General features: G+C 40.7%; 1 protein-coding gene across 2 annotated transcripts in view; it reads left to right on the top strand.

The window, feature by feature from the left end:
• Positions 1-18,305, top strand: part of mrnip (MRN complex interacting protein) — a 72,334-nt gene that overhangs the window by 51,660 nt on the left and 2,369 nt on the right. For both annotated transcript variants that reach the window (XM_059990700.1, XM_059990699.1), the window contains exons 3-6: positions 5,614-5,711; positions 7,597-7,666; positions 15,772-15,917; positions 16,534-16,630. In XM_059990700.1, coding sequence (XP_059846683.1) covers positions 5,614-5,711; positions 7,597-7,666; positions 15,772-15,917; positions 16,534-16,630 — 411 coding nt within the window. The remainder of the gene's footprint in view (positions 1-5,613; positions 5,712-7,596; positions 7,667-15,771; positions 15,918-16,533; positions 16,631-18,305) is intronic.

Below are 18,305 nucleotides of genomic sequence, written 5' to 3'. Positions count from 1 at the left end.
CTGAGGCGTTCCAAAGCCAAACAACATATTACAAAGATCCGGAAGGAGAATGGAGACTTTACATCAGATCATTCAGAAATTAAGGACGTATTTAAAATTTTTTATTCCTGACTTTATTCCTCTGAATCTTCGAATGACAATATCTCTGCTGATCAATTTTTAAAGAATCTGAATATTCCTTCACTTTCATCTGATTCTAAAGCCAAACCTAATGCGCCTATATCATCAGAAGAAATATCTTTTGCAATTTCAGCAATGTCCTCAGGGAAATCTCCTGGACCCGATGGGTTCCCTGTAGAATTTTATAAATCATCCTCTTCACTTCTTTCTCCTCAGTTACTTTCAGTATTATCTGATTCGTTTAATTACGGCAAATTGCCACTCTCTTTCAATGAGGCATCTATTATTCTTCTATTAAAAAAGGGCAAAGACCCAACAGAGTGTTCCTCGTATAGGCCGATTTCTTTGCTCAATGTTGATGTAAAGATCTTAGCTAAAGTTTTGGCTCATAGATTAGAAACTGTTATTCCCTCCATTATCTCTGATGACCAATCAGGTTTTATTAAAAACCGTCTCCTTTTTTTAAACATTCGGCGTTTATTTAATATCTTATACTCACCTCCAACTGGGATTCCTGAATGTGTTATTTCCCTCGATGCGGAGAAAGCATTTGATCGTACAGAGTGGAACTACCTTTTTGCAGTCTTAGAAAAATTTGACCTCGGTCAAGGTTTCATCTCTTGGATCAAATTGCTGTACCTGTGTCCTACTGCTTCTGTTTTAACTAATTTTCAGAAATCCCAGGTATTTAATCTCAAACATGGCACCCGTCAGGGATGCCCCTTAAGTCCCTTTCTCTTTGATTTGGCTATAGAGCCTTTGGCGATAGCATTTCGAAATTGTCCTGAATTGACCGGGATCTGGAGAGGGGGTGTGAGCATAAAGTTTCTCTTTATGCTGATGACTTATTACTCTTTCTCTCAAATCCGTCTACATCCTTACCTCCAATGTTTTCACTTCTTGACCAGTTTAGCCAGATCTCTGGCTATAAACTTAATTTACATAAGAGTGAACTTTTCCCAATTAATAAAGAAGCACAAGAATTAGCATTTCATGATCTCCCTTTTAAAGTAGCCCATAATCAATTTACTTATCTTGGAATTACAGTCACAAGGAAGTTTAAAGATCTCTTTCGTGAAAACTTTGCCAATCTTTCATATACTATAAAACAGAGTCTGGTAAAATGGTCACCTCTATCTATGTCTTTGGTAGGTCGTATTAATGTTGTTAAAATGTATGTTCTCCCCAAATTTTTATACTTATTTCAATCTATCCCAATTTTTATTCCTAAATCTTTTTTTTGATTCCTTAGACTCTATTATTTTGTCATATCATGTGGAAGAATAAGCGCTCTAGAATTAATAAAGTTTATCTTCAAAAATCTAAAAAAGAGGGTGTCATGGCTTTACCTAACTTTCATCTATATTATTGGGCAGCTAATATACGTTGTGCTACCTTTTGATCTTTCTTCCATGGCCAACCCAAGTATCCTAATTGGGTGGCAATAGAGTTGAGTTCCACTAAAGAATTATCTATCTCTGCACTTCTTGGCTCTGCACTCCCTAGCAGTCTGTCCAGATTAATAGCTAATCCTCTTGTTAGACACACTTTGCGTATATGGGCTCAGTTTAGGAAATGCTATGGTTTTCATGGTTTTTCCGTTTCCAGCCCTGTCGTACATAATCACCTTTTTTTACCTACCACGTACGATTCAGCATTCCAGGTTTGGTATAGGAAAGGCATTAGACGTTTTGAAGATCTCTTCATTGATAATCGCTTTGCTTTTCAGCAGCTCTCTGTTAAGTTCAATCTGCCCAATGCTCATTTTTTTAGATATCTCCAAATTAGACACTTTATTGCTCCTTTAATTCCTAACTTTCCTGAAATGCCTGAGAAAAATGCTGTGGACTTATTCCTTTCCATTAATCCACTAGGTAAAGGTTTAATATCAATTATCCAAGATAAATTAGCAGCCTTACAATGGGCCCCTGTGGATAAAATTAAAATGGCATAGGAGCATGATTTAAATACCTCCTTATCTGATGAGAGCTGGGACTCGATTCTCAAATCGGTTAACTCAACCTCTCTTTGTGCTCGCCATTGTCTTTTACAGTTTAAGATTGTTCATAGAGCCCATATGTCTAAATCTAAACTATCTCGATTCTACCCTGACATTAGTCCGCTCTGTGATAAATGCAAGAGGGGCGAGGCCTCTCTCATTCATATGTACTGGTTCTGTCCTAGCTTGGAGAAATTTTGGAAAGATGTCTTCACTACGCTATCGTATATTCTGAATCAGCACCTAGAACCAAACCCCTTAATTGCTTTGTTCGGTTTCTGGGGTGAGACAGATTTACGTCTGAGTCCGACCAAATGCCGAATATTATCCTTTGCCTCTCTCCTGGCTAGACGCTTGATCCTCCTTAGATGGAGAGATGTTGCCCCGCCCACTCATGCTCAATGGCTTAATGACATTATGGCCTGCTTGGACCTCGAAAAAATTCATTATTCAGTTCTTAATTCGGACCTAAAGTTCCATAAGGTCTGGGGACCTTTTATCGAGTACTTTCATAACCTTCCTCTTGACTAGGGTTTTTTTTTCTTTTCGGTCCCTTGCTTTCAGCTTTTTTTTTGGTAGTAGGCATCACTATCCTCTGTTGCTAAGTGTATTCACAGTCTGGGAGTTTGATTGTCCTGATTTATATTCTCTATATTGTGTTGTGGTTGGTCTGGAGTTTTTTTTTGTGTTGTGGGGCTTGGGGAGGACACTAAGTTTACTTGTCTTCAATTTAGGTGCTTTTTTTTTAAATTCTCTTTCTCTGTATCATATTGTCATTGTATGCTTAATTTTGCACTGTATTAATGTTCCTCATTGTGAATTGGGTATTTTTAATCTGTAAAATGTATAAAAAAACTAACAAAAAAAAACTCCAAACCTCCAAAACAAGTTAAAGTCAATTGTCGATCTCTGTAGATAAAGTTATACAAAAATAAAATAGATTACACAAGTAAAATCTAAAAGTCCGCAGGGAAACATTAAACTTAGATTATCTATTTAGAAAAAACGCACCAAGTCCAGGGAGAGATTGACTACAGCCCTTAGAGTTTCAATAGATAATGTCTGAATTAGTCAAGTAAAGTCTGAGTTCAGAAAAAATAGTTTTACTTCGAGAAGTACTTAACAACCATTTTAGAAGGTCAGGCCGGTTCCGAAGAAGACGAGAAGAAGAAGACTTCCTACAAACACCTCAGCCTCCTTCACTGATTTAAACTACTTATAATCTCCAGTAGTAAGCGTAATTCGAAGATCGGCTGGATTTCGGAGAGAGGGTCTGAATCTGCGATCGAAAAGCACTTTCATTACACCTTTAAACTCAGCACTCATCTTCAGAACCTGGGGGGCATAATCCTCCACAAAACGAATGATCGTGTTTTGAAAAGCAAAAGTACCTCTGTGGCGTGCCTCCATAATCAAACGGTTTTTCACCTGGTATTGATGAAAGCATAAAATAACCAGCCGTGGACGGGAACCCAGAGTTGCACGAGGAACATACATCCTGTGAGCCCTTTCAAGCTCAGGTGGAGTCGGAAGAAATTCTTTCCCGAAAATCTCACAGAGAAAATCAGAAAAAAATTCAACGGGAGAGCCGTTTTCAGTGGCCTCTGGCAAACCAAGAATTCGGAGATTGCAACGTCTGCTCCGATTTTCAAGATCCACCATTTTGGAAAAAAGTTTACTGTTCTTCTCCTTTAGGTTGAAGCAGAGAGTTTCAAGATATTGAACATGGCGTTTTAAATCTTCAGAAGTTAAGTCAATGTGAGATAAATGTTCAGCATGTTCATCCACTTTAGCATTGACCTGATCCAATTTGAAATCCAGCTGGTTGAAAGAAGTTCTAAATTCAGTTCTAAAATCCATTAAAGTATCTTGTCGATGTTGTTCCAAAACAGTGAGAATGTCAGCTGGCAAAGCCGTAGAAGTTTCCTTTTTCCCGGTTTTAGTACTTTTGGTAGCCATTATAAGATAGATGTGTTCGCAGGCAGGTAAAAGAGAACTAATAAAATACTTAACTAAGGTTTAAGAAGGGAGACATATAGTGCAAAGATAGAAAGAATAACGGAGCAAAAGTTCGGAGTGACTAAACAATCGCCATCTTACCGGAAGTCCCGGGATTGATTCTTTTTATGTTGCACATCATTGATTTGGATGCTGGAATTAATGATGTTATTGCCAAGTTTGCAGGTGATATGAAGGTGGGGGGGCAGGTAGTTTCTAAGAACCTGTAGAAGGACGTAGATTAGATAATGGGAAAGAAATGGTAGATGGAACAGTGTAGGGAAATGTACGGTTGTGCACTTTGGTGGAAGAATGAAAAGGTTGACTATTTCCTAGATGGAGAAAAAAAAATACAAGAATCTGAGGTGCAAATCGTTGTGCAGGATTCCCTAAAGGTTAATTTGCAGGTTGAATCTGTGGTGAGGAACGCAAATGCAATGGGAGCATTCATTTCAAGAAGACTAGAATATAAAAGTAAGAATATAATGTTGAGACTTTATAAAGAACTAGTGAGGCCCCACTTGGAGTATTGTGAGCAGTTTTGGGTCCTTTATCTTAGAAAGGGTTTGCTGAAACTGGAGAGGGTTCAAACGAGTTTCAGGAAAATTATTCCAAGAATGAGTGGATGTGGAGTGGATGTTTCCTATGGTGGGAGAGTTTTAAAACCAGAGGATACAGCCTCAGAATAGAGGGGCATCCTTTTAGAATGGAAATAAGGAAAAATTTCTTAAGCCAGAGAATGGTGAATCTGTGGAATTCTTTGCCACTGGCAGCTGTGGAGGCCCAATCTTTATGTATATTTAAGACAGAGCTTGGTAGATTCTTGATTTGTCAGGGCATGAAAAGATATGGGGAGAAGGCAGGAGATTGGGGCTAAAAGGAAAATTGGATCAGCCATGATGAAATGGCACAACATACTTGATGGGCCAAATGGCTTCCACTAGTCACAGGTCTCCAGTCAGAGATTACAACCACTTTCTGACTTCTCTCTTGAAGCCAATGCCTAATCCAATTTGCTGCCTCATCTTGAATGCTTAACGACTGAACCTTCTTGACCAACCTTCTATGCGGGACCTTGTCAAATGCCTTGCTAAAGTCATTGTAGGCAACATCCACTGCCTTGCCTTCATCAACTTTCCTGTTAACTTCCTTGAAAAACTTTATAAGATTGGTTAGACATAATTTATTACACACAAAGCCATGCTGACTATTCCTAATCGGTCTGCCTGTATTTTATGTAATTACTTATATACAAGTAACTGCTTAGTATGATTCTAATGAGCACAGTATATACAGTATATGCTAGTTCTATGTTCCCCTAGTGGTTATATTGGTATGATTCTGGAATCTTCTCCTGGTGCTGTATTAATTGAATAAGAACTATCTCATTGACTGTTAGCTACAAATTTAACAGGAGCCTGCCCTAAAAAGTGCAGGTTTTGTTTCTCTAATTCTTTTTCCTCGTGCTTAATAATTCCATGTAACAATCTTGTCAGGTATATGGCCAGGGCTCAGGGTCTGATTGCCGAAAGCACGTTCAGAAGCTAAACCTGCTGAGAGGGATGAAGATGCAGGCAATGGAAGCCACTACTTGGTAATGTATATCTTATTGTGTGGGGATAATTATGTTATCTGTAGAGGTGCGAAGTTCAAAGTAAATTTGTTATCAACGTACACAACACTATGCAAAAATCTTAGGGGTGTGTGTATGTATGTATCTAGATACAGATATATAGAGAGAGACAGACACTTAATGAATACTTTGCTTCCATATTCACTAGTGGAAAGGACCTTGGCAGTTGTGGGGATGACTTACAGCAGACTGAAATGCTGGAGTTTATAGACAGTAAAAAAGAGGATGTGCTGGAGCTTTTGAAAGATATTAAATTAGATAAGTCACTGGGATCAGGCAAGGTATACCCTAGGCTACTCTGGGAAGCGAAGGAGGAGGTTGCTGAGCCTCGGGTGATGATCTTTGCATCATCAATAGGGATGGGAGATGTACCAGAGGATTGGAAGGTTGCAGATGTTGTTCCTTTGTTCAAGAAAGGGAGTAAAGATAGCCCAGGAAATTATAGACCAGTGAGTCTTACTTCAGTGGTGGGCAAATTTTTGGAGAAGATCCTATGAGGTGGGAATTATGAGCATTTGGAGAGACATAATCTGATTAAGGATTGTCAGTATGGCTTTGTCAAGGGCAGGTCATGTCTTACGAACCTGATGAATTCTTTGAGAATGCAAAAAACACATTGAAGGTAGAAAAGTGATGGTGGTGTTTATCAATTTCAGTAAGACATCTGATAAGGTTCCCCATGCGATGCTTATTCAGAAAGTAATGAGGCCTGGGATCCAGGGAGACTTTGCTTTGTGGAGCCAGAATTGGCTTGCCCACAGAAGGCAAAGGGTGGTTGTAGATGGTTCGCATACTGCGTGGAGGTCGGTGACCAGTAGTGTTCCACAGGCATCTGTTCTGGAACTTCTCCTTTTTGTGGATTTTTATAAATGACCTGGAGAAGGAAGTAGAAGGGTGGGTTATTAAGTTTGCTGATGACAGAAAAGTAGGGGTTGTTGTGGATAGTCTGGAGGGTTGTCGGGTTACAGCGCGACATTGATAGGATGCAGAACTGGGCTGAGAAGAAGCAGTTCAACCCAGATAAGTGTGGAGTGCTTCATTTTGGTAAGTCAAATTTGAAGACAGAATATAATATTAATGGTAAGACTCTTGGCAGTGTGGAGGATCAGCGAGATCTTGGTGACCATGTCCATAGGACACTCAAAGCTGCTGCACAAGTTGGCAGTGTTGTTAAGAAGGTGTATGGTGTGTTGGCCTTCATCAACCATGGGACTGAGTTCAAGAGCCATGAGGTAACCTTATGACCTTAGACCCCACTTGGAGAACTGTGTTCAGTTCTGGTCACCTCACTACAGGAAGGATGTGGATACTATAGAGAGAGAGTAGAGGAGATTTACAAGGATATTGCCTGGATTGGGGAGCATGCCTTATGAGAATAAGTTGAGTGAACTTGGCTCTTTCTCCTTGAAGCATAAGGGGTGACCTGATAGAGGTGTTTAAGATGATGATAGGTATTGAGCGTATGGATCGCCAGAGGTTTTTTCCCTCAGCTGAAATGGTTAACGCAGCGGGGCATAGTTTTAAGGTGCTTGGAATTAGGTACAAGGGGGATGTCAGAAGTAAGTTTTTCACACAGAGCAGTGGATGCATGGAATGCACTGCCAGTGATGGTGGTGAAAGTGGATACAATGGGGTCTTTTAAGAGACTTCGATAAATGGAGCTTAGAAAAGTAGAGGGCTATGTGGTAGGGAAATTATATACATACATAGAGAGAGAGATATATAAATATATAGATCTCCCTGTCTTGCCGCCCCCCCCCCTTTGAACTTTGGGGTTTAGACTAGACTTGTTCATACACTTTGTGTGTATTTTTTCATTATAATGCATGTGATTTCTTTCAATAAGGCCGACTGAGGAGCCAGGATATTCCGGCAATGACTGCCAACCCGAGAAATATTGTGTGGTGAATGAACCGGTGAGAAAAATCAAAATTATTCAAAGTTCAAAGTAAATTTATTATCAAAGAACATATGTGCCGCCATATACTACCCTGTGATTTACTTCCTTTCAAGCATTTACAGTAGAACAAAGAAATACAATAGAATTAATGAAAAACTACACACAAAGACTGACAAACAACCAGTGTATAAAAGAAGGCAACCAGTGTGTGCGTAGATAGATAAATAAACAAACAAAAGGATAGAAAGGAACTGCAAATGTGAGTTGTAAAGTCTTTGAAAGTTATTCCACAGGCTGTAGAATCAGTTCAGTGATGGAGCAAGTGAAGTTATCCACACTGCTTCAGGAGCCTGACGGTTGAGGGGTAATAACTGTCCCTGACCATAGTGTTTAGAACCTAAGGCCTCCTGTACCTTCTGTCTGATGGTGGGTAGATTGTTATCCATATACGATGCGAAAAGAAAATGCCACAGATGCCAGTCTTTTGAATAAACAGAATATTAGAATTCCAATGAGAGAGAAAAGTTCTAAGGCAAAGACCGAGTACCTCTGGCTATTTAGACAAGTTAAAGATAATATTGAGTTTAAAGCATAACGTTGCACAAGGGTGGGTGATAGGTCAGAAAATTGGACTGAATTTATTAACAGCACCACTTTACTGAAAGATTAATAAGGAAACAAATTAGAATATAATCTGAATTATAAAAATAAAATGTTTCTATATATTTCAAAAAGAATAAAGTTAACAAATCAAATGCTGGCAATCCAAGTAACACACAAAATGCTGGAGGAACTCAGCAGGCCAGGCAGCATCTATGGAAAAGAGTACAGTTGATGTTTTGGGCCAAGATCCTTCAGCAGGACTAGCATTTTGTGAAAGATAGCAGTGTGAACTATTTAAGAAAGGAACAAGGGGAAATTCTGGGAACTATTGACTGGCGAGTCTCATGTCAGTTGTAGGGAAATTGCTGGAGAAAATGCTCAGGGATAGAATATATGAGCATTTGGAAACCCATGGACTGATTAGCGAGAACCGCATGGCTTTGTGTGTGGCAGGTCATGTCTTACCAAATTGATTGAGTTTTTGATAAGGTGACAGGATAGATTGATGAGGGTAGGGTAGTGGATATTGTCCACATGGATTTTAGTGTCCACAAGGCATTTGACAAAGTCCCTTATGGGAGGCTAATCCAGATGATTAAGATGCATGGAGACCATGGTAAATTGACCGTTTGGATTCAGAACTGGTTCAAAGGGGGAATGGGGGGCTTTTAAGTGATGTTTGGATAGGCACATGAATGTAAGGAAAATGAAAAGATATGGACATGGTGTAGGTAGGAAGGATTAGTGTTTGGGAGTTTTTGATTTGCTTTGTTATGAAGGATGAACAACTCTGATGGGCAGAAGGGTGCAGAGTTGCCCATGTCTCCTCCCCTGGGAGAATCACAAACTGTTACTGTTGCCAGGCTGTTAATGAGAGAGAAAGAGATGGAACAAAAACATATTGGGACTGGAACATTTGCTTCAGACAAGGGCGAGATAACAGCCTGAGAGAGAGTTATGTTTATCCACCATGTTATGACTCCCGAAAGACTTATGGCTGCGGAGAGGGCAGTTTACATGGTACTATCCTGCTCATTAAAATTCCTCAGTGGACAGCCAGAGTGGGCTGGTTTGATGGGTTAGATCATTCAAACCTGATTGACACCTGAGACCCCGTGAGTGGGGATAAAAGTGAGGTCTGGAGTGACACCCCTCAGGCGCATCAGGAGCACACTAGTGAGCATCAGAACCCCACGAGAAAGTGTGGGGCATCGGGGACCGAACGGATCGGTCAATTTCACTCACCGTGGTTATAGCAAGGCCAGTGGGGGCTTGTGTGTGTGTCCACCCTTGCCTGGGTGACGAGTCCACCACGGAAGAACGGTCTAGCTAAAGGACAGAGGGGTCATGCTTGAATGGCCACAACCACACATCAACGGATCAGGATCGTAAAGGAAGGTTTGCAAGACAATAGCTGTTACTGTTTGCTCGCTCGCTCTCTCTCCAACAATTACAACACATCGACCAACAACTTCCTCAGCCTGCATGAACTGAACTGAACTTTATACTTTCCCATAATAGTTCATTATCCCCTAGACAATGATAGAGCTTGTTTATTACTGATTGTTATTATACCCATACTTTTAGGTTTAGTATTGCTAACGTGTATTATCTGTGTATTTGCATTGATATTGATTTGTATATTTTACTAATAAACACTGTTGAAAATAGTACCACCAGACTCCCAACGGATACTTCTATTTTTGCTGGTAAGACACCCAGTTACGGGGTACGTAACAGCTTTCAGCTAGTTCAGCACAAAATTGTGGGCTGAGTAGCCTGTGTCTGTGCTGTACTGTTGTATGTTCTATGAAAATAGAAAATAAAATGCAATAGAAAATGATTCTCATAAAATGGTGACATGCTTGGATGCATTGGACTTATCGGTCCCTTCAATAGTGACGAGGTTACTGTCCCTTCATCCTGGCTGTTGTTGGAATTCTGAATGCAGCGAGACTGCTATTAACCAACAACCCATCTACCCATAGGCCATTCAGCCCATCAATTCTGCTCCACCTTTCCATCATGGCTGATTTATTATCTCTTTCAAACTCACTCTCCCTACATGTAACCTTTGACACCTTGACTAATCAAGTACCTATCAGCCTCTGCTTTAAATATACCCAGTGACTTGGCCTTCACAGCTGTCTGGCATTGAATTCCACAGATTCATCACCACCTGGCTAAAGAAATTCCTCCACATCTCTCAGGTAGGTCAGACACCATCTACGGAAAAGAGTAAACAGTTGACATTTTGGGCTGAGACATTTCATCAGAACTGAAAAAAAAACATCTTGGCCAGAAATGTTAACTGTTTACTCTTTTTCGCAGAGGCTGCCTGGCCTGCCGAGTTCCTCCAGCACTTTTTGTGTGTTGCTTGGATTTACAGCATCTGCAGATTTTCTCATCCTGCTCATCTCCATTCTAAAGGGATGTCCTTCCATTCTGAGGCTGTGGTCTCTAGTTCTAGACTCACCCAGTATGGGAAACATCCTCTCCGCATCCACTCAATTTAGGCCTTTGAATATTCAGTAGGCTTCAATGAAATCCCCCCTCATTCTTCTAAATACTAGTGAGTACAGGCCCAGAACCACCAAATGCTCCTCATACATTAATCCATTGATACCCAATGGGGGTGATTTCGTGTCCTAAGAGGGTGTTAGGGGAAATAGAAGTCGTTGCGGGGCATTCAAGATTCTGGGGGGTGGGGAGGTGGTCGGCGATAAGCAGCACCCTAACTTGAGACTTGACTAACCATCAGAAGCAGGACCTCCAGGGCAGTAATGTTTGGATTGCTACCTGTGCCACATGCTATGAGGGTAGAAATAGGATGATTTGGCAGATAAATGTGTGATCTAGAAGCTAGTGCAGGCGCAGGTCTTCAAGTTCTTGGATCATTGGGATCACAGATCATACCATCTGGGGGAGATGTGGCCTGTATAAAAAGGATGGGCTGCACCTGAACCCGAGGGGGACCAATATTCTCATGGACAGGTTTGTTAGTGCTGTTGGAGCATTTAAGTTAATTTGGTCGTAGGGTAGGAACCAGAGTGACGGGTCTCAGGATGGATGGTTAAAAAATAACAAAGATAGTGTGCAGTCAGACTGTCAGGAAGAGCAGGCAGGACAAAATTGCAGCCAGCAGGGTGAGTATCAGTGCATTAGAGATGCAGAATCAAAAATGGTAGCAAATACAGTACTCAAAGTGTGATATCTCAATGTATGGAGTATAAGAAATAACGTGGATGATCTTGTTGCACTATTAGAGATTGTCAGGCAAGATGTTGTTGTGGCCATCACTGAATGATGGTTGGAGTTGGGAGCTGAATGTCCAAGGTTACACTTTGTATAGGAGAGATAAGAAGGTAGGCAGAAGAGGTGGCATAGCTCTGCTGGTGAAAAATGGCATCAAATCAGTAGAAATATGTGACATAGGATCGGAAGGTTTGAATCCTTGTGGTTGGGTTAAGGAACTGCAAGGGTGAAAGACCTTGATGGCAGTTATATACAGGCCTCCCAAAAGTAGCTGGGATGTGGACCACAGATTGCAATGGGAATTAGAAAAGGCATGTCAAAAGGGCAATGTTATGATATGGCAGATTTTAACATGCAGGTAAATTGGGAAAATCAAGTTGGTAATGGATCTCGAGAGTGGGTTTAGTTTGTTCAATGTCCATGAGCTGGCTTTTTAGAGCTGCTTGGCACTGAGCCTACTAGGGGACCAGATATAGTGGATTGGGTGTTAAGTAATGAACCGGAGGTAATTCGGGAGCTTAAGGTAAAAGAGCCCTTGGGAGCTAATGATCACAATATGATTGAGTTCAACTTAAAATTTAACAGGGAGAAAGTAAAGTCAGACGTAGCAGTCTTTCAGTGCAGTAAAGGAAATTACTGTGGTATGAGTTAATTGGCAGGGATGACAGCAGAGCAGCAATAGTGTGTTTTTCTTAGAAAAATTAGGATGGTGCAGGATAGATGAATTCCAGAAACAGAAAACTCAAATGGCAAACTAGTACAACTGTGGCTACGAGGGAAGTCAAGGGTAATGTAAAGCAAAAGAGAAGATATGCTTAGCAAAAATTAACAGGAAGATAAAGGATTGGGAAGCTTTTAAAAAGCCTACAGAAAGCAACTAAAAGAATCATTAGGAAGGAAAAGACGAAATATGAAAGCAAGCTAGCAAGCAATATCAAGGTGGATAGAAAAAACTTTTACAAGTATATAAAAAAGAGATTGGAGAGGATATAGGACCACTAGAAAGAGGCTGGAGAAATAATAAAGAGGGAGGAGGAGGTGGCAGATGAACTAAATGTGTGTTTTGCATCAGTCTTCACTGTAGAAGACACTAGCAGTATGCCAGGTGTTGAAGAGTGTGAGGAAAGAGGAGTGCAGTTATCACTAAAAGGGAGAAGGTGCTCAAAAAGCTGAAAGACCTAAAGATGCATAAGTCACCTGGACCAGATGAACTGCACCCTAGGGTTCTGAAAGAAGTAGCGATAGAGATTGTGGAGGCATTGATAATGATCTTTGAAGAACCATTGGACTCTGGCAAGGTGCCAGAGGACTGGAAAATTGCAAATGTCACTCCACTCTTTAAGAAAAGAGGGAGGCAGCAGAAAGGAAATTATAGACTGATTAGCCTGACCTCAGTGTTTGGGAAGATGTTGGAGTCAGTTGTTAAGGATGAAGTTATGGAGTACTTGGTGACATAGGACAAGATAGAACAAAGTTGGTATGGTTTCCTTAAATGAACCTGTGGTAATTCTTTGAGATTACATGTAGGATAGATAAAGGGGATGTAGTTGATGTTGTATATTTGGATTTTCAGAAGGCCTTTGATAAGGTGCCATACATGAGGCTGCTCACCAAATTGAGAGCCCACGGTATTACAGGAAAGTTACTAGCATGATTAGAGCATTGGCTGATTGGTAGGAGGCAATGAGTAGGAACAAAAGGAACAACCTTGTCTGGTTGGCTGCCAGTGACTAGTGGAGTTCTGCAGGGGTTGGTGTTGGTACCACTTCTTTTCATGCTGTATACTGTACCAATGATTTAGATGATGAAATAGATAACTTTACTGCCAAATTTGCAGATGATGCAAAGATTGGTGAAGGGGCAGGTGGTGTTAAGGAAGCAGGAGGCAGATTAGGAGAATAGGCAAGAAAGTGGCAAATGAAATACAATGTTGAAAAATACTTGGTCATGCACTTAGGCGGAAGAAATAAATGTACGGACTATTTTCTGAACGGGGAAAAATTCCAAAAACCTTAGATGCAAAGGTATTTGCAAATCCTTGTGTAGAACATTAAAGGTTAACTTGCATGTAGAGTCACCGATGAGAAAGGCAAATGCAATGTTGGCATTATATTTCAAGAGGTCTAGAATATAAGAGCAGGGATGTGGTGCTGAGGCCTTATAAGGCTTTGGTGCGGTCTCACATCGAGTATTATGAACAGTTTTGGGCTCCTAAGAAAAGATGTGCTGGCATTGGAGAGAGTTCAGAGGAGGTTCACAACAATGATCCTGGGAATGAAGGCATTATCATATGAGGAACATTTGGTAGCTCTGGGCCTGTACTCGCTGGAATTTAGAAGGATGGGGGGATCTCATTGAAACCTTTTGAATGTTGAAAGACTTGTACAGAGTAGATGTGGAAAGGATATTTCCCATAGTGGGGAAGTCTAAGACAAGAGGGCACAACCTCAGGTTGGAGGGGTGTCCATTTAAAACAGAGGTGCAGAGAAATTTCTTTAGCTGGAAGGTGATGAATTTGTGGAATTTGTTAAGACAGGCAGCTGTGGAGGCCAGGTCATTAAATACTTTGCTTGTATTTAAGGTGGAGATTGATAGGTTCTTGATTGGACAGGGCATCAAAGGTTACAGGAGAAGGCTGGGTGTGGGACTGAGGAGGGGCAAAAAGGATCAGCCATTATTAAAAGGTGGAGCAGACTCAACAGCCTAATGCCTAATTCTGCTGCCAGGTCTCAAAGTCTTTATCCACGCTTCACTGTTCATTTGTGGGCCACCATTGTTCCACCTGTGTCAACTAGCTGCCGTTGTCAACATCTGATAGGCATTCCCAGTTTGTGTTAATTTTTCATTTTAATTTAGCTCTGTTAACGATGGATAAATACGTATGAGATGCAGTCTTCGAGTGAAGGCGTTGAAACCTTGAATTCTAATCCTGCTAAGAAACTGTCTAATGAAGCCAAGAAAACATCAAGGTTGCAGGAACACCCTGAGAAAGCTACTTATGGTATTACCCAGTTCCAAACAATGGAAGAATCATTTGCACACTCCAGTAATTTGCCAGGAAAGCTAAAAGTGACATGATAATGTTCTCATTGCTGCTTATAACATTTCCAAAATAATAAAAAAGTGTGGAAAATCTCATGCAATTGGTTAAAGATTAATAATGTCTGCTGTTCTCAAATTGGATCCCAGTATTTTAAAATCAATTCCTCTGAGTAATAACTCTGTAGCTTGTCGTGTTGACAAAATGAGTGAAGTCTGAGTATCAATTATGCACAGAGGTACAAAAAACCCTTTTTCGGATTGGAAATATATTAACAAAACATTGGGAGAAGAATGTTCACACAGATTCCCTGCATGGAAAGAATGGCACTCTCTTTCACAGACAGTGATTTGCAAGAGTACTGCTTACACCTGTAATCACTGAAGAAAGATTTCCAGAATCGATTCAAGAATTTGAACGATGTGGAAATTCTATATTGGGTAATTAACACATTTCCTTGCTAGGTGGAAGAACAGGAAGAGAGCTTGCAAGAAGAAATGATCAAAATTCAGAATATGAAGAAGCAAAAATACTTTTCGAAAATATCAGCTTTTGTGGTATGTGTCTACACTGTCATACGAAGTTTCCTGGTCTTTGCTCAAACTGCTCTTCATTGTATTTCCATCCTCCTACCTTCAGTGCAGTGAAGCACATATGCACAAAAAACAGAATTCGCTTGGACGTTGTTACTCACAGGGGAAGGCTTTTGCTATCACAACTTAAACCAGATATTTCAACTCTTGGTAAAAACCATCAAGCTCAAGGATCACATTGATACTGAAACTGCTGTACAGTGCACAGGTACTGTGTAAGCTAGGTTTAAAGACAAATAAAAAATTAAAGCAGAATCATTTTTCTCATGTTAGCATTATGATAGTATTGTTTTTACACTATGGGTGTGCCGGAAAGTATATTGTGCTGAAGAGGGGTGTTGAGAAGTATGAAGGTGCATCAGGAGACATTGGCAAGAATGCAAGCGCTTTAGGAAGGCATTCGGCTTAAAAAGTTTGGGAAACACTGTGCTAACCCTTTCATTCCCAGGATCATTCTCGTGAACCTCCTCTGGACCTTCTCCAATATCCTGAAAGATCTTGCTTTTTAAAGTAAACTTTGTTAAACTGAGGGGGTATAAAATTTTACTTTAAAATGAAAGTATTTGTAACCTCATGTAGTATCATTTTTTTGAAAAGTGTCCCTTACAAATTGCTTTCTGATGAGTTCAGAATCAAGCAACCAGTCGCTGGTGTGTTTACTTGGACCAGAAGCACGTGGAAGAACCAGTCGAGCAGGAAGGAGGAGACGACAAGATTGTGTACACAGACAGACAGCAGTTCCAGACAGATATGAAGAATGCCATCAGTAAACGAAGGTCAGAGTTGCAGGATGCAACATCAAATTAGTGGTGGTGTTTCAGAGGGCATTATTTACCCTGTGGGTCACGCATTCTTCCTAGTGTGATGGAGATGCTGGGGGTATTGTCACACAGCCCAATCAGAAATAGGTTAAATATCACTGTTGCGGCAGCAGTACTTGGCAATATATAATTTAAAAAACCTATAAATTATGATAAGATATATTTAAAAATAAATCAGTAGTGCAAAAAGAGGGAAGAAAAATAGATTCATCATCCATTCAGAAATCTGTTGGTGGAGGGGAAGAAACTTTCCTGAAACGTTGAGTGTGTGCCTTCAGGCTCCTGTACCACCAATTTGATACTAGCCATGAGAAGGGGGCATATCCTAGGTGTCAGGGTCCTTAATGATGGATGCTGCCTTTTCGAGGCCCTAGGGAAAGTAATTTGCTAAGACCAATGAGGAAAATCCTATTGCTGAGAGTTTATTAACATCAGGAAAAGACAGATTCAGGCTAAGACACTGGGTCCCTGGCTAGAGGAGTTGGAGTTACTGAAGAATTGTTTAGTTTCATGACTCAGGCAGAATATGAAACCCATCTGTATTGGACTTTTTAAATATTTTCATTCACAGTAACCGTAAAAGAGGATCACATCTTGACTCTGAGAAGCTGGATACACGTGGACATTCCACTCATAGCAATTGGAAGGAGACTGCTAGAAAGAAAACGGTGTGTTATCTGATAAGAACGTAACAGGTTACCAAATGGAACATAACAGTACAGCACAGTATCGACCCTTAGGCCCACGCTGTTGTGCCAACCTTTTAATATACCCTAAGATTAATCTAACCCTTCCTTCCTGCATAGCCCTTGATTTTTTTATCATCTATATGGCTATCAAAGAATTTCTTAAATGCCCCTAATATAACTGCCTCTACTACCACCCCTGACAGGACATTTCATGCACCCATCGCTCTGTATAAAGAACTTACCACTGATAACCCACCTGTACCCTCAATCGCTTTAAAGTTATGCTCCCTTGTATTAGCCATTTCTGCTCTACTAGGTCTCTGGCTATCCACTCAAGTTGCCTCTCATCCTCTTTTGCTCCAAAGAAAAAAGCCCTAGTTTACTCAACCTATCTACATAAGACACACTTTCTAATCCAGGTACCATCCTGGTAAATCTCCTCTGCACCCTCTCTAACATTTCCAAATCCTTCCTATAATGAGGTGATCAGAACTGAACACCAGTTATTGAGGTCTAACCAGGGTTTTGTAATATTACCTGACGTTTCCTGAATTCCCACCCTCAGACTGATGAAGGCCAGCACACTCCATGCTTTCTTACCATATTAACTTACATGACAATTTTGATCTCTCTGTTCCTTCACACTGCCAAGAATCCGGCCATTAACCCTGTATTCTGCCTTTAAATTCCACTTTCCAAAGTGAATTTCCACACACTTTTCTGGATTGAACTTCATCTGCCACTTCTCAGCCCAGCTCGGCATTTTGCCAATGTCCTACAGTACAACTCTACCACACCTCTACATTAACCACAACTCCACCAATCTTTGTTTAATCTGTAAAGACTATTACGTGGGCTTTTATGGCACATTCTCATTTTCTTTTTTCTCCTTTCTTTACCAGTTTGATTAAATTTGGTACCTTCCTGTTTGTGGGAGCCAATTTTGTACCAGTCAATAGACAATAGGTGCAGAAGTAGACCATTCGGCCCCTCGAGCCTGCACCGCCATTTTGAGATCATGGCTGATCAATTACCATCAATACCCAGTTCCTGCCTTGGCCCCATATCCCTTGATTCCCCTATCCATAAGATATTTATCTAGCTCCTTCTTGAAAGCATCCAGAGAACTACCTTCCGAGGCAGTGCATTCCAGACCCCCACAACTCTCTGGGAGAAGAAGTTTTTCCTTAACTCTGTCCTAAATGACCTACCCCTTATTCTCAATCCATGCCCTCTGGTACTGGACTCTCCCAGCATCTGGATCATATTTCCTGCCTCTATCTTGTCCAATCCCTTAATAATCTTATATGTTTCAATCAGATCCCCTCTCAATCTCCTTAATTCCAGCGTGTACAAGCCCAGTCTCTGCGTAAGACAGTCCAGACATCCCAGGAATTAACCTCGTGAATCTACGCTGCACTTCCTCTACAGCCAGGATGTCCTTCCTTAACCCTGGAGACCAAAACTGTACACAATACTCCAGGTGTGGTCTCACCAGGGCTCTTTACAAATGCAAGAGGATTTCCTTGCTCTTGTACTCAATTCCCTTTGTAATAAAGGCCAACATTCCATGAGCCTTCTTCACTGCCTGCTGCACTTGCTCATTCACCTTCAGTGACTGATGAACAAGGACTCCGAGATCTCTTTGTATTTC

Source organism: Hypanus sabinus, chromosome 15 (genome assembly GCF_030144855.1).
Source record: "Hypanus sabinus isolate sHypSab1 chromosome 15, sHypSab1.hap1, whole genome shotgun sequence".
NCBI lineage: Eukaryota > Metazoa > Chordata > Chondrichthyes > Myliobatiformes > Dasyatidae > Hypanus > Hypanus sabinus.
This window is presented reverse-complemented; position numbering and strand designations above follow the sequence as displayed.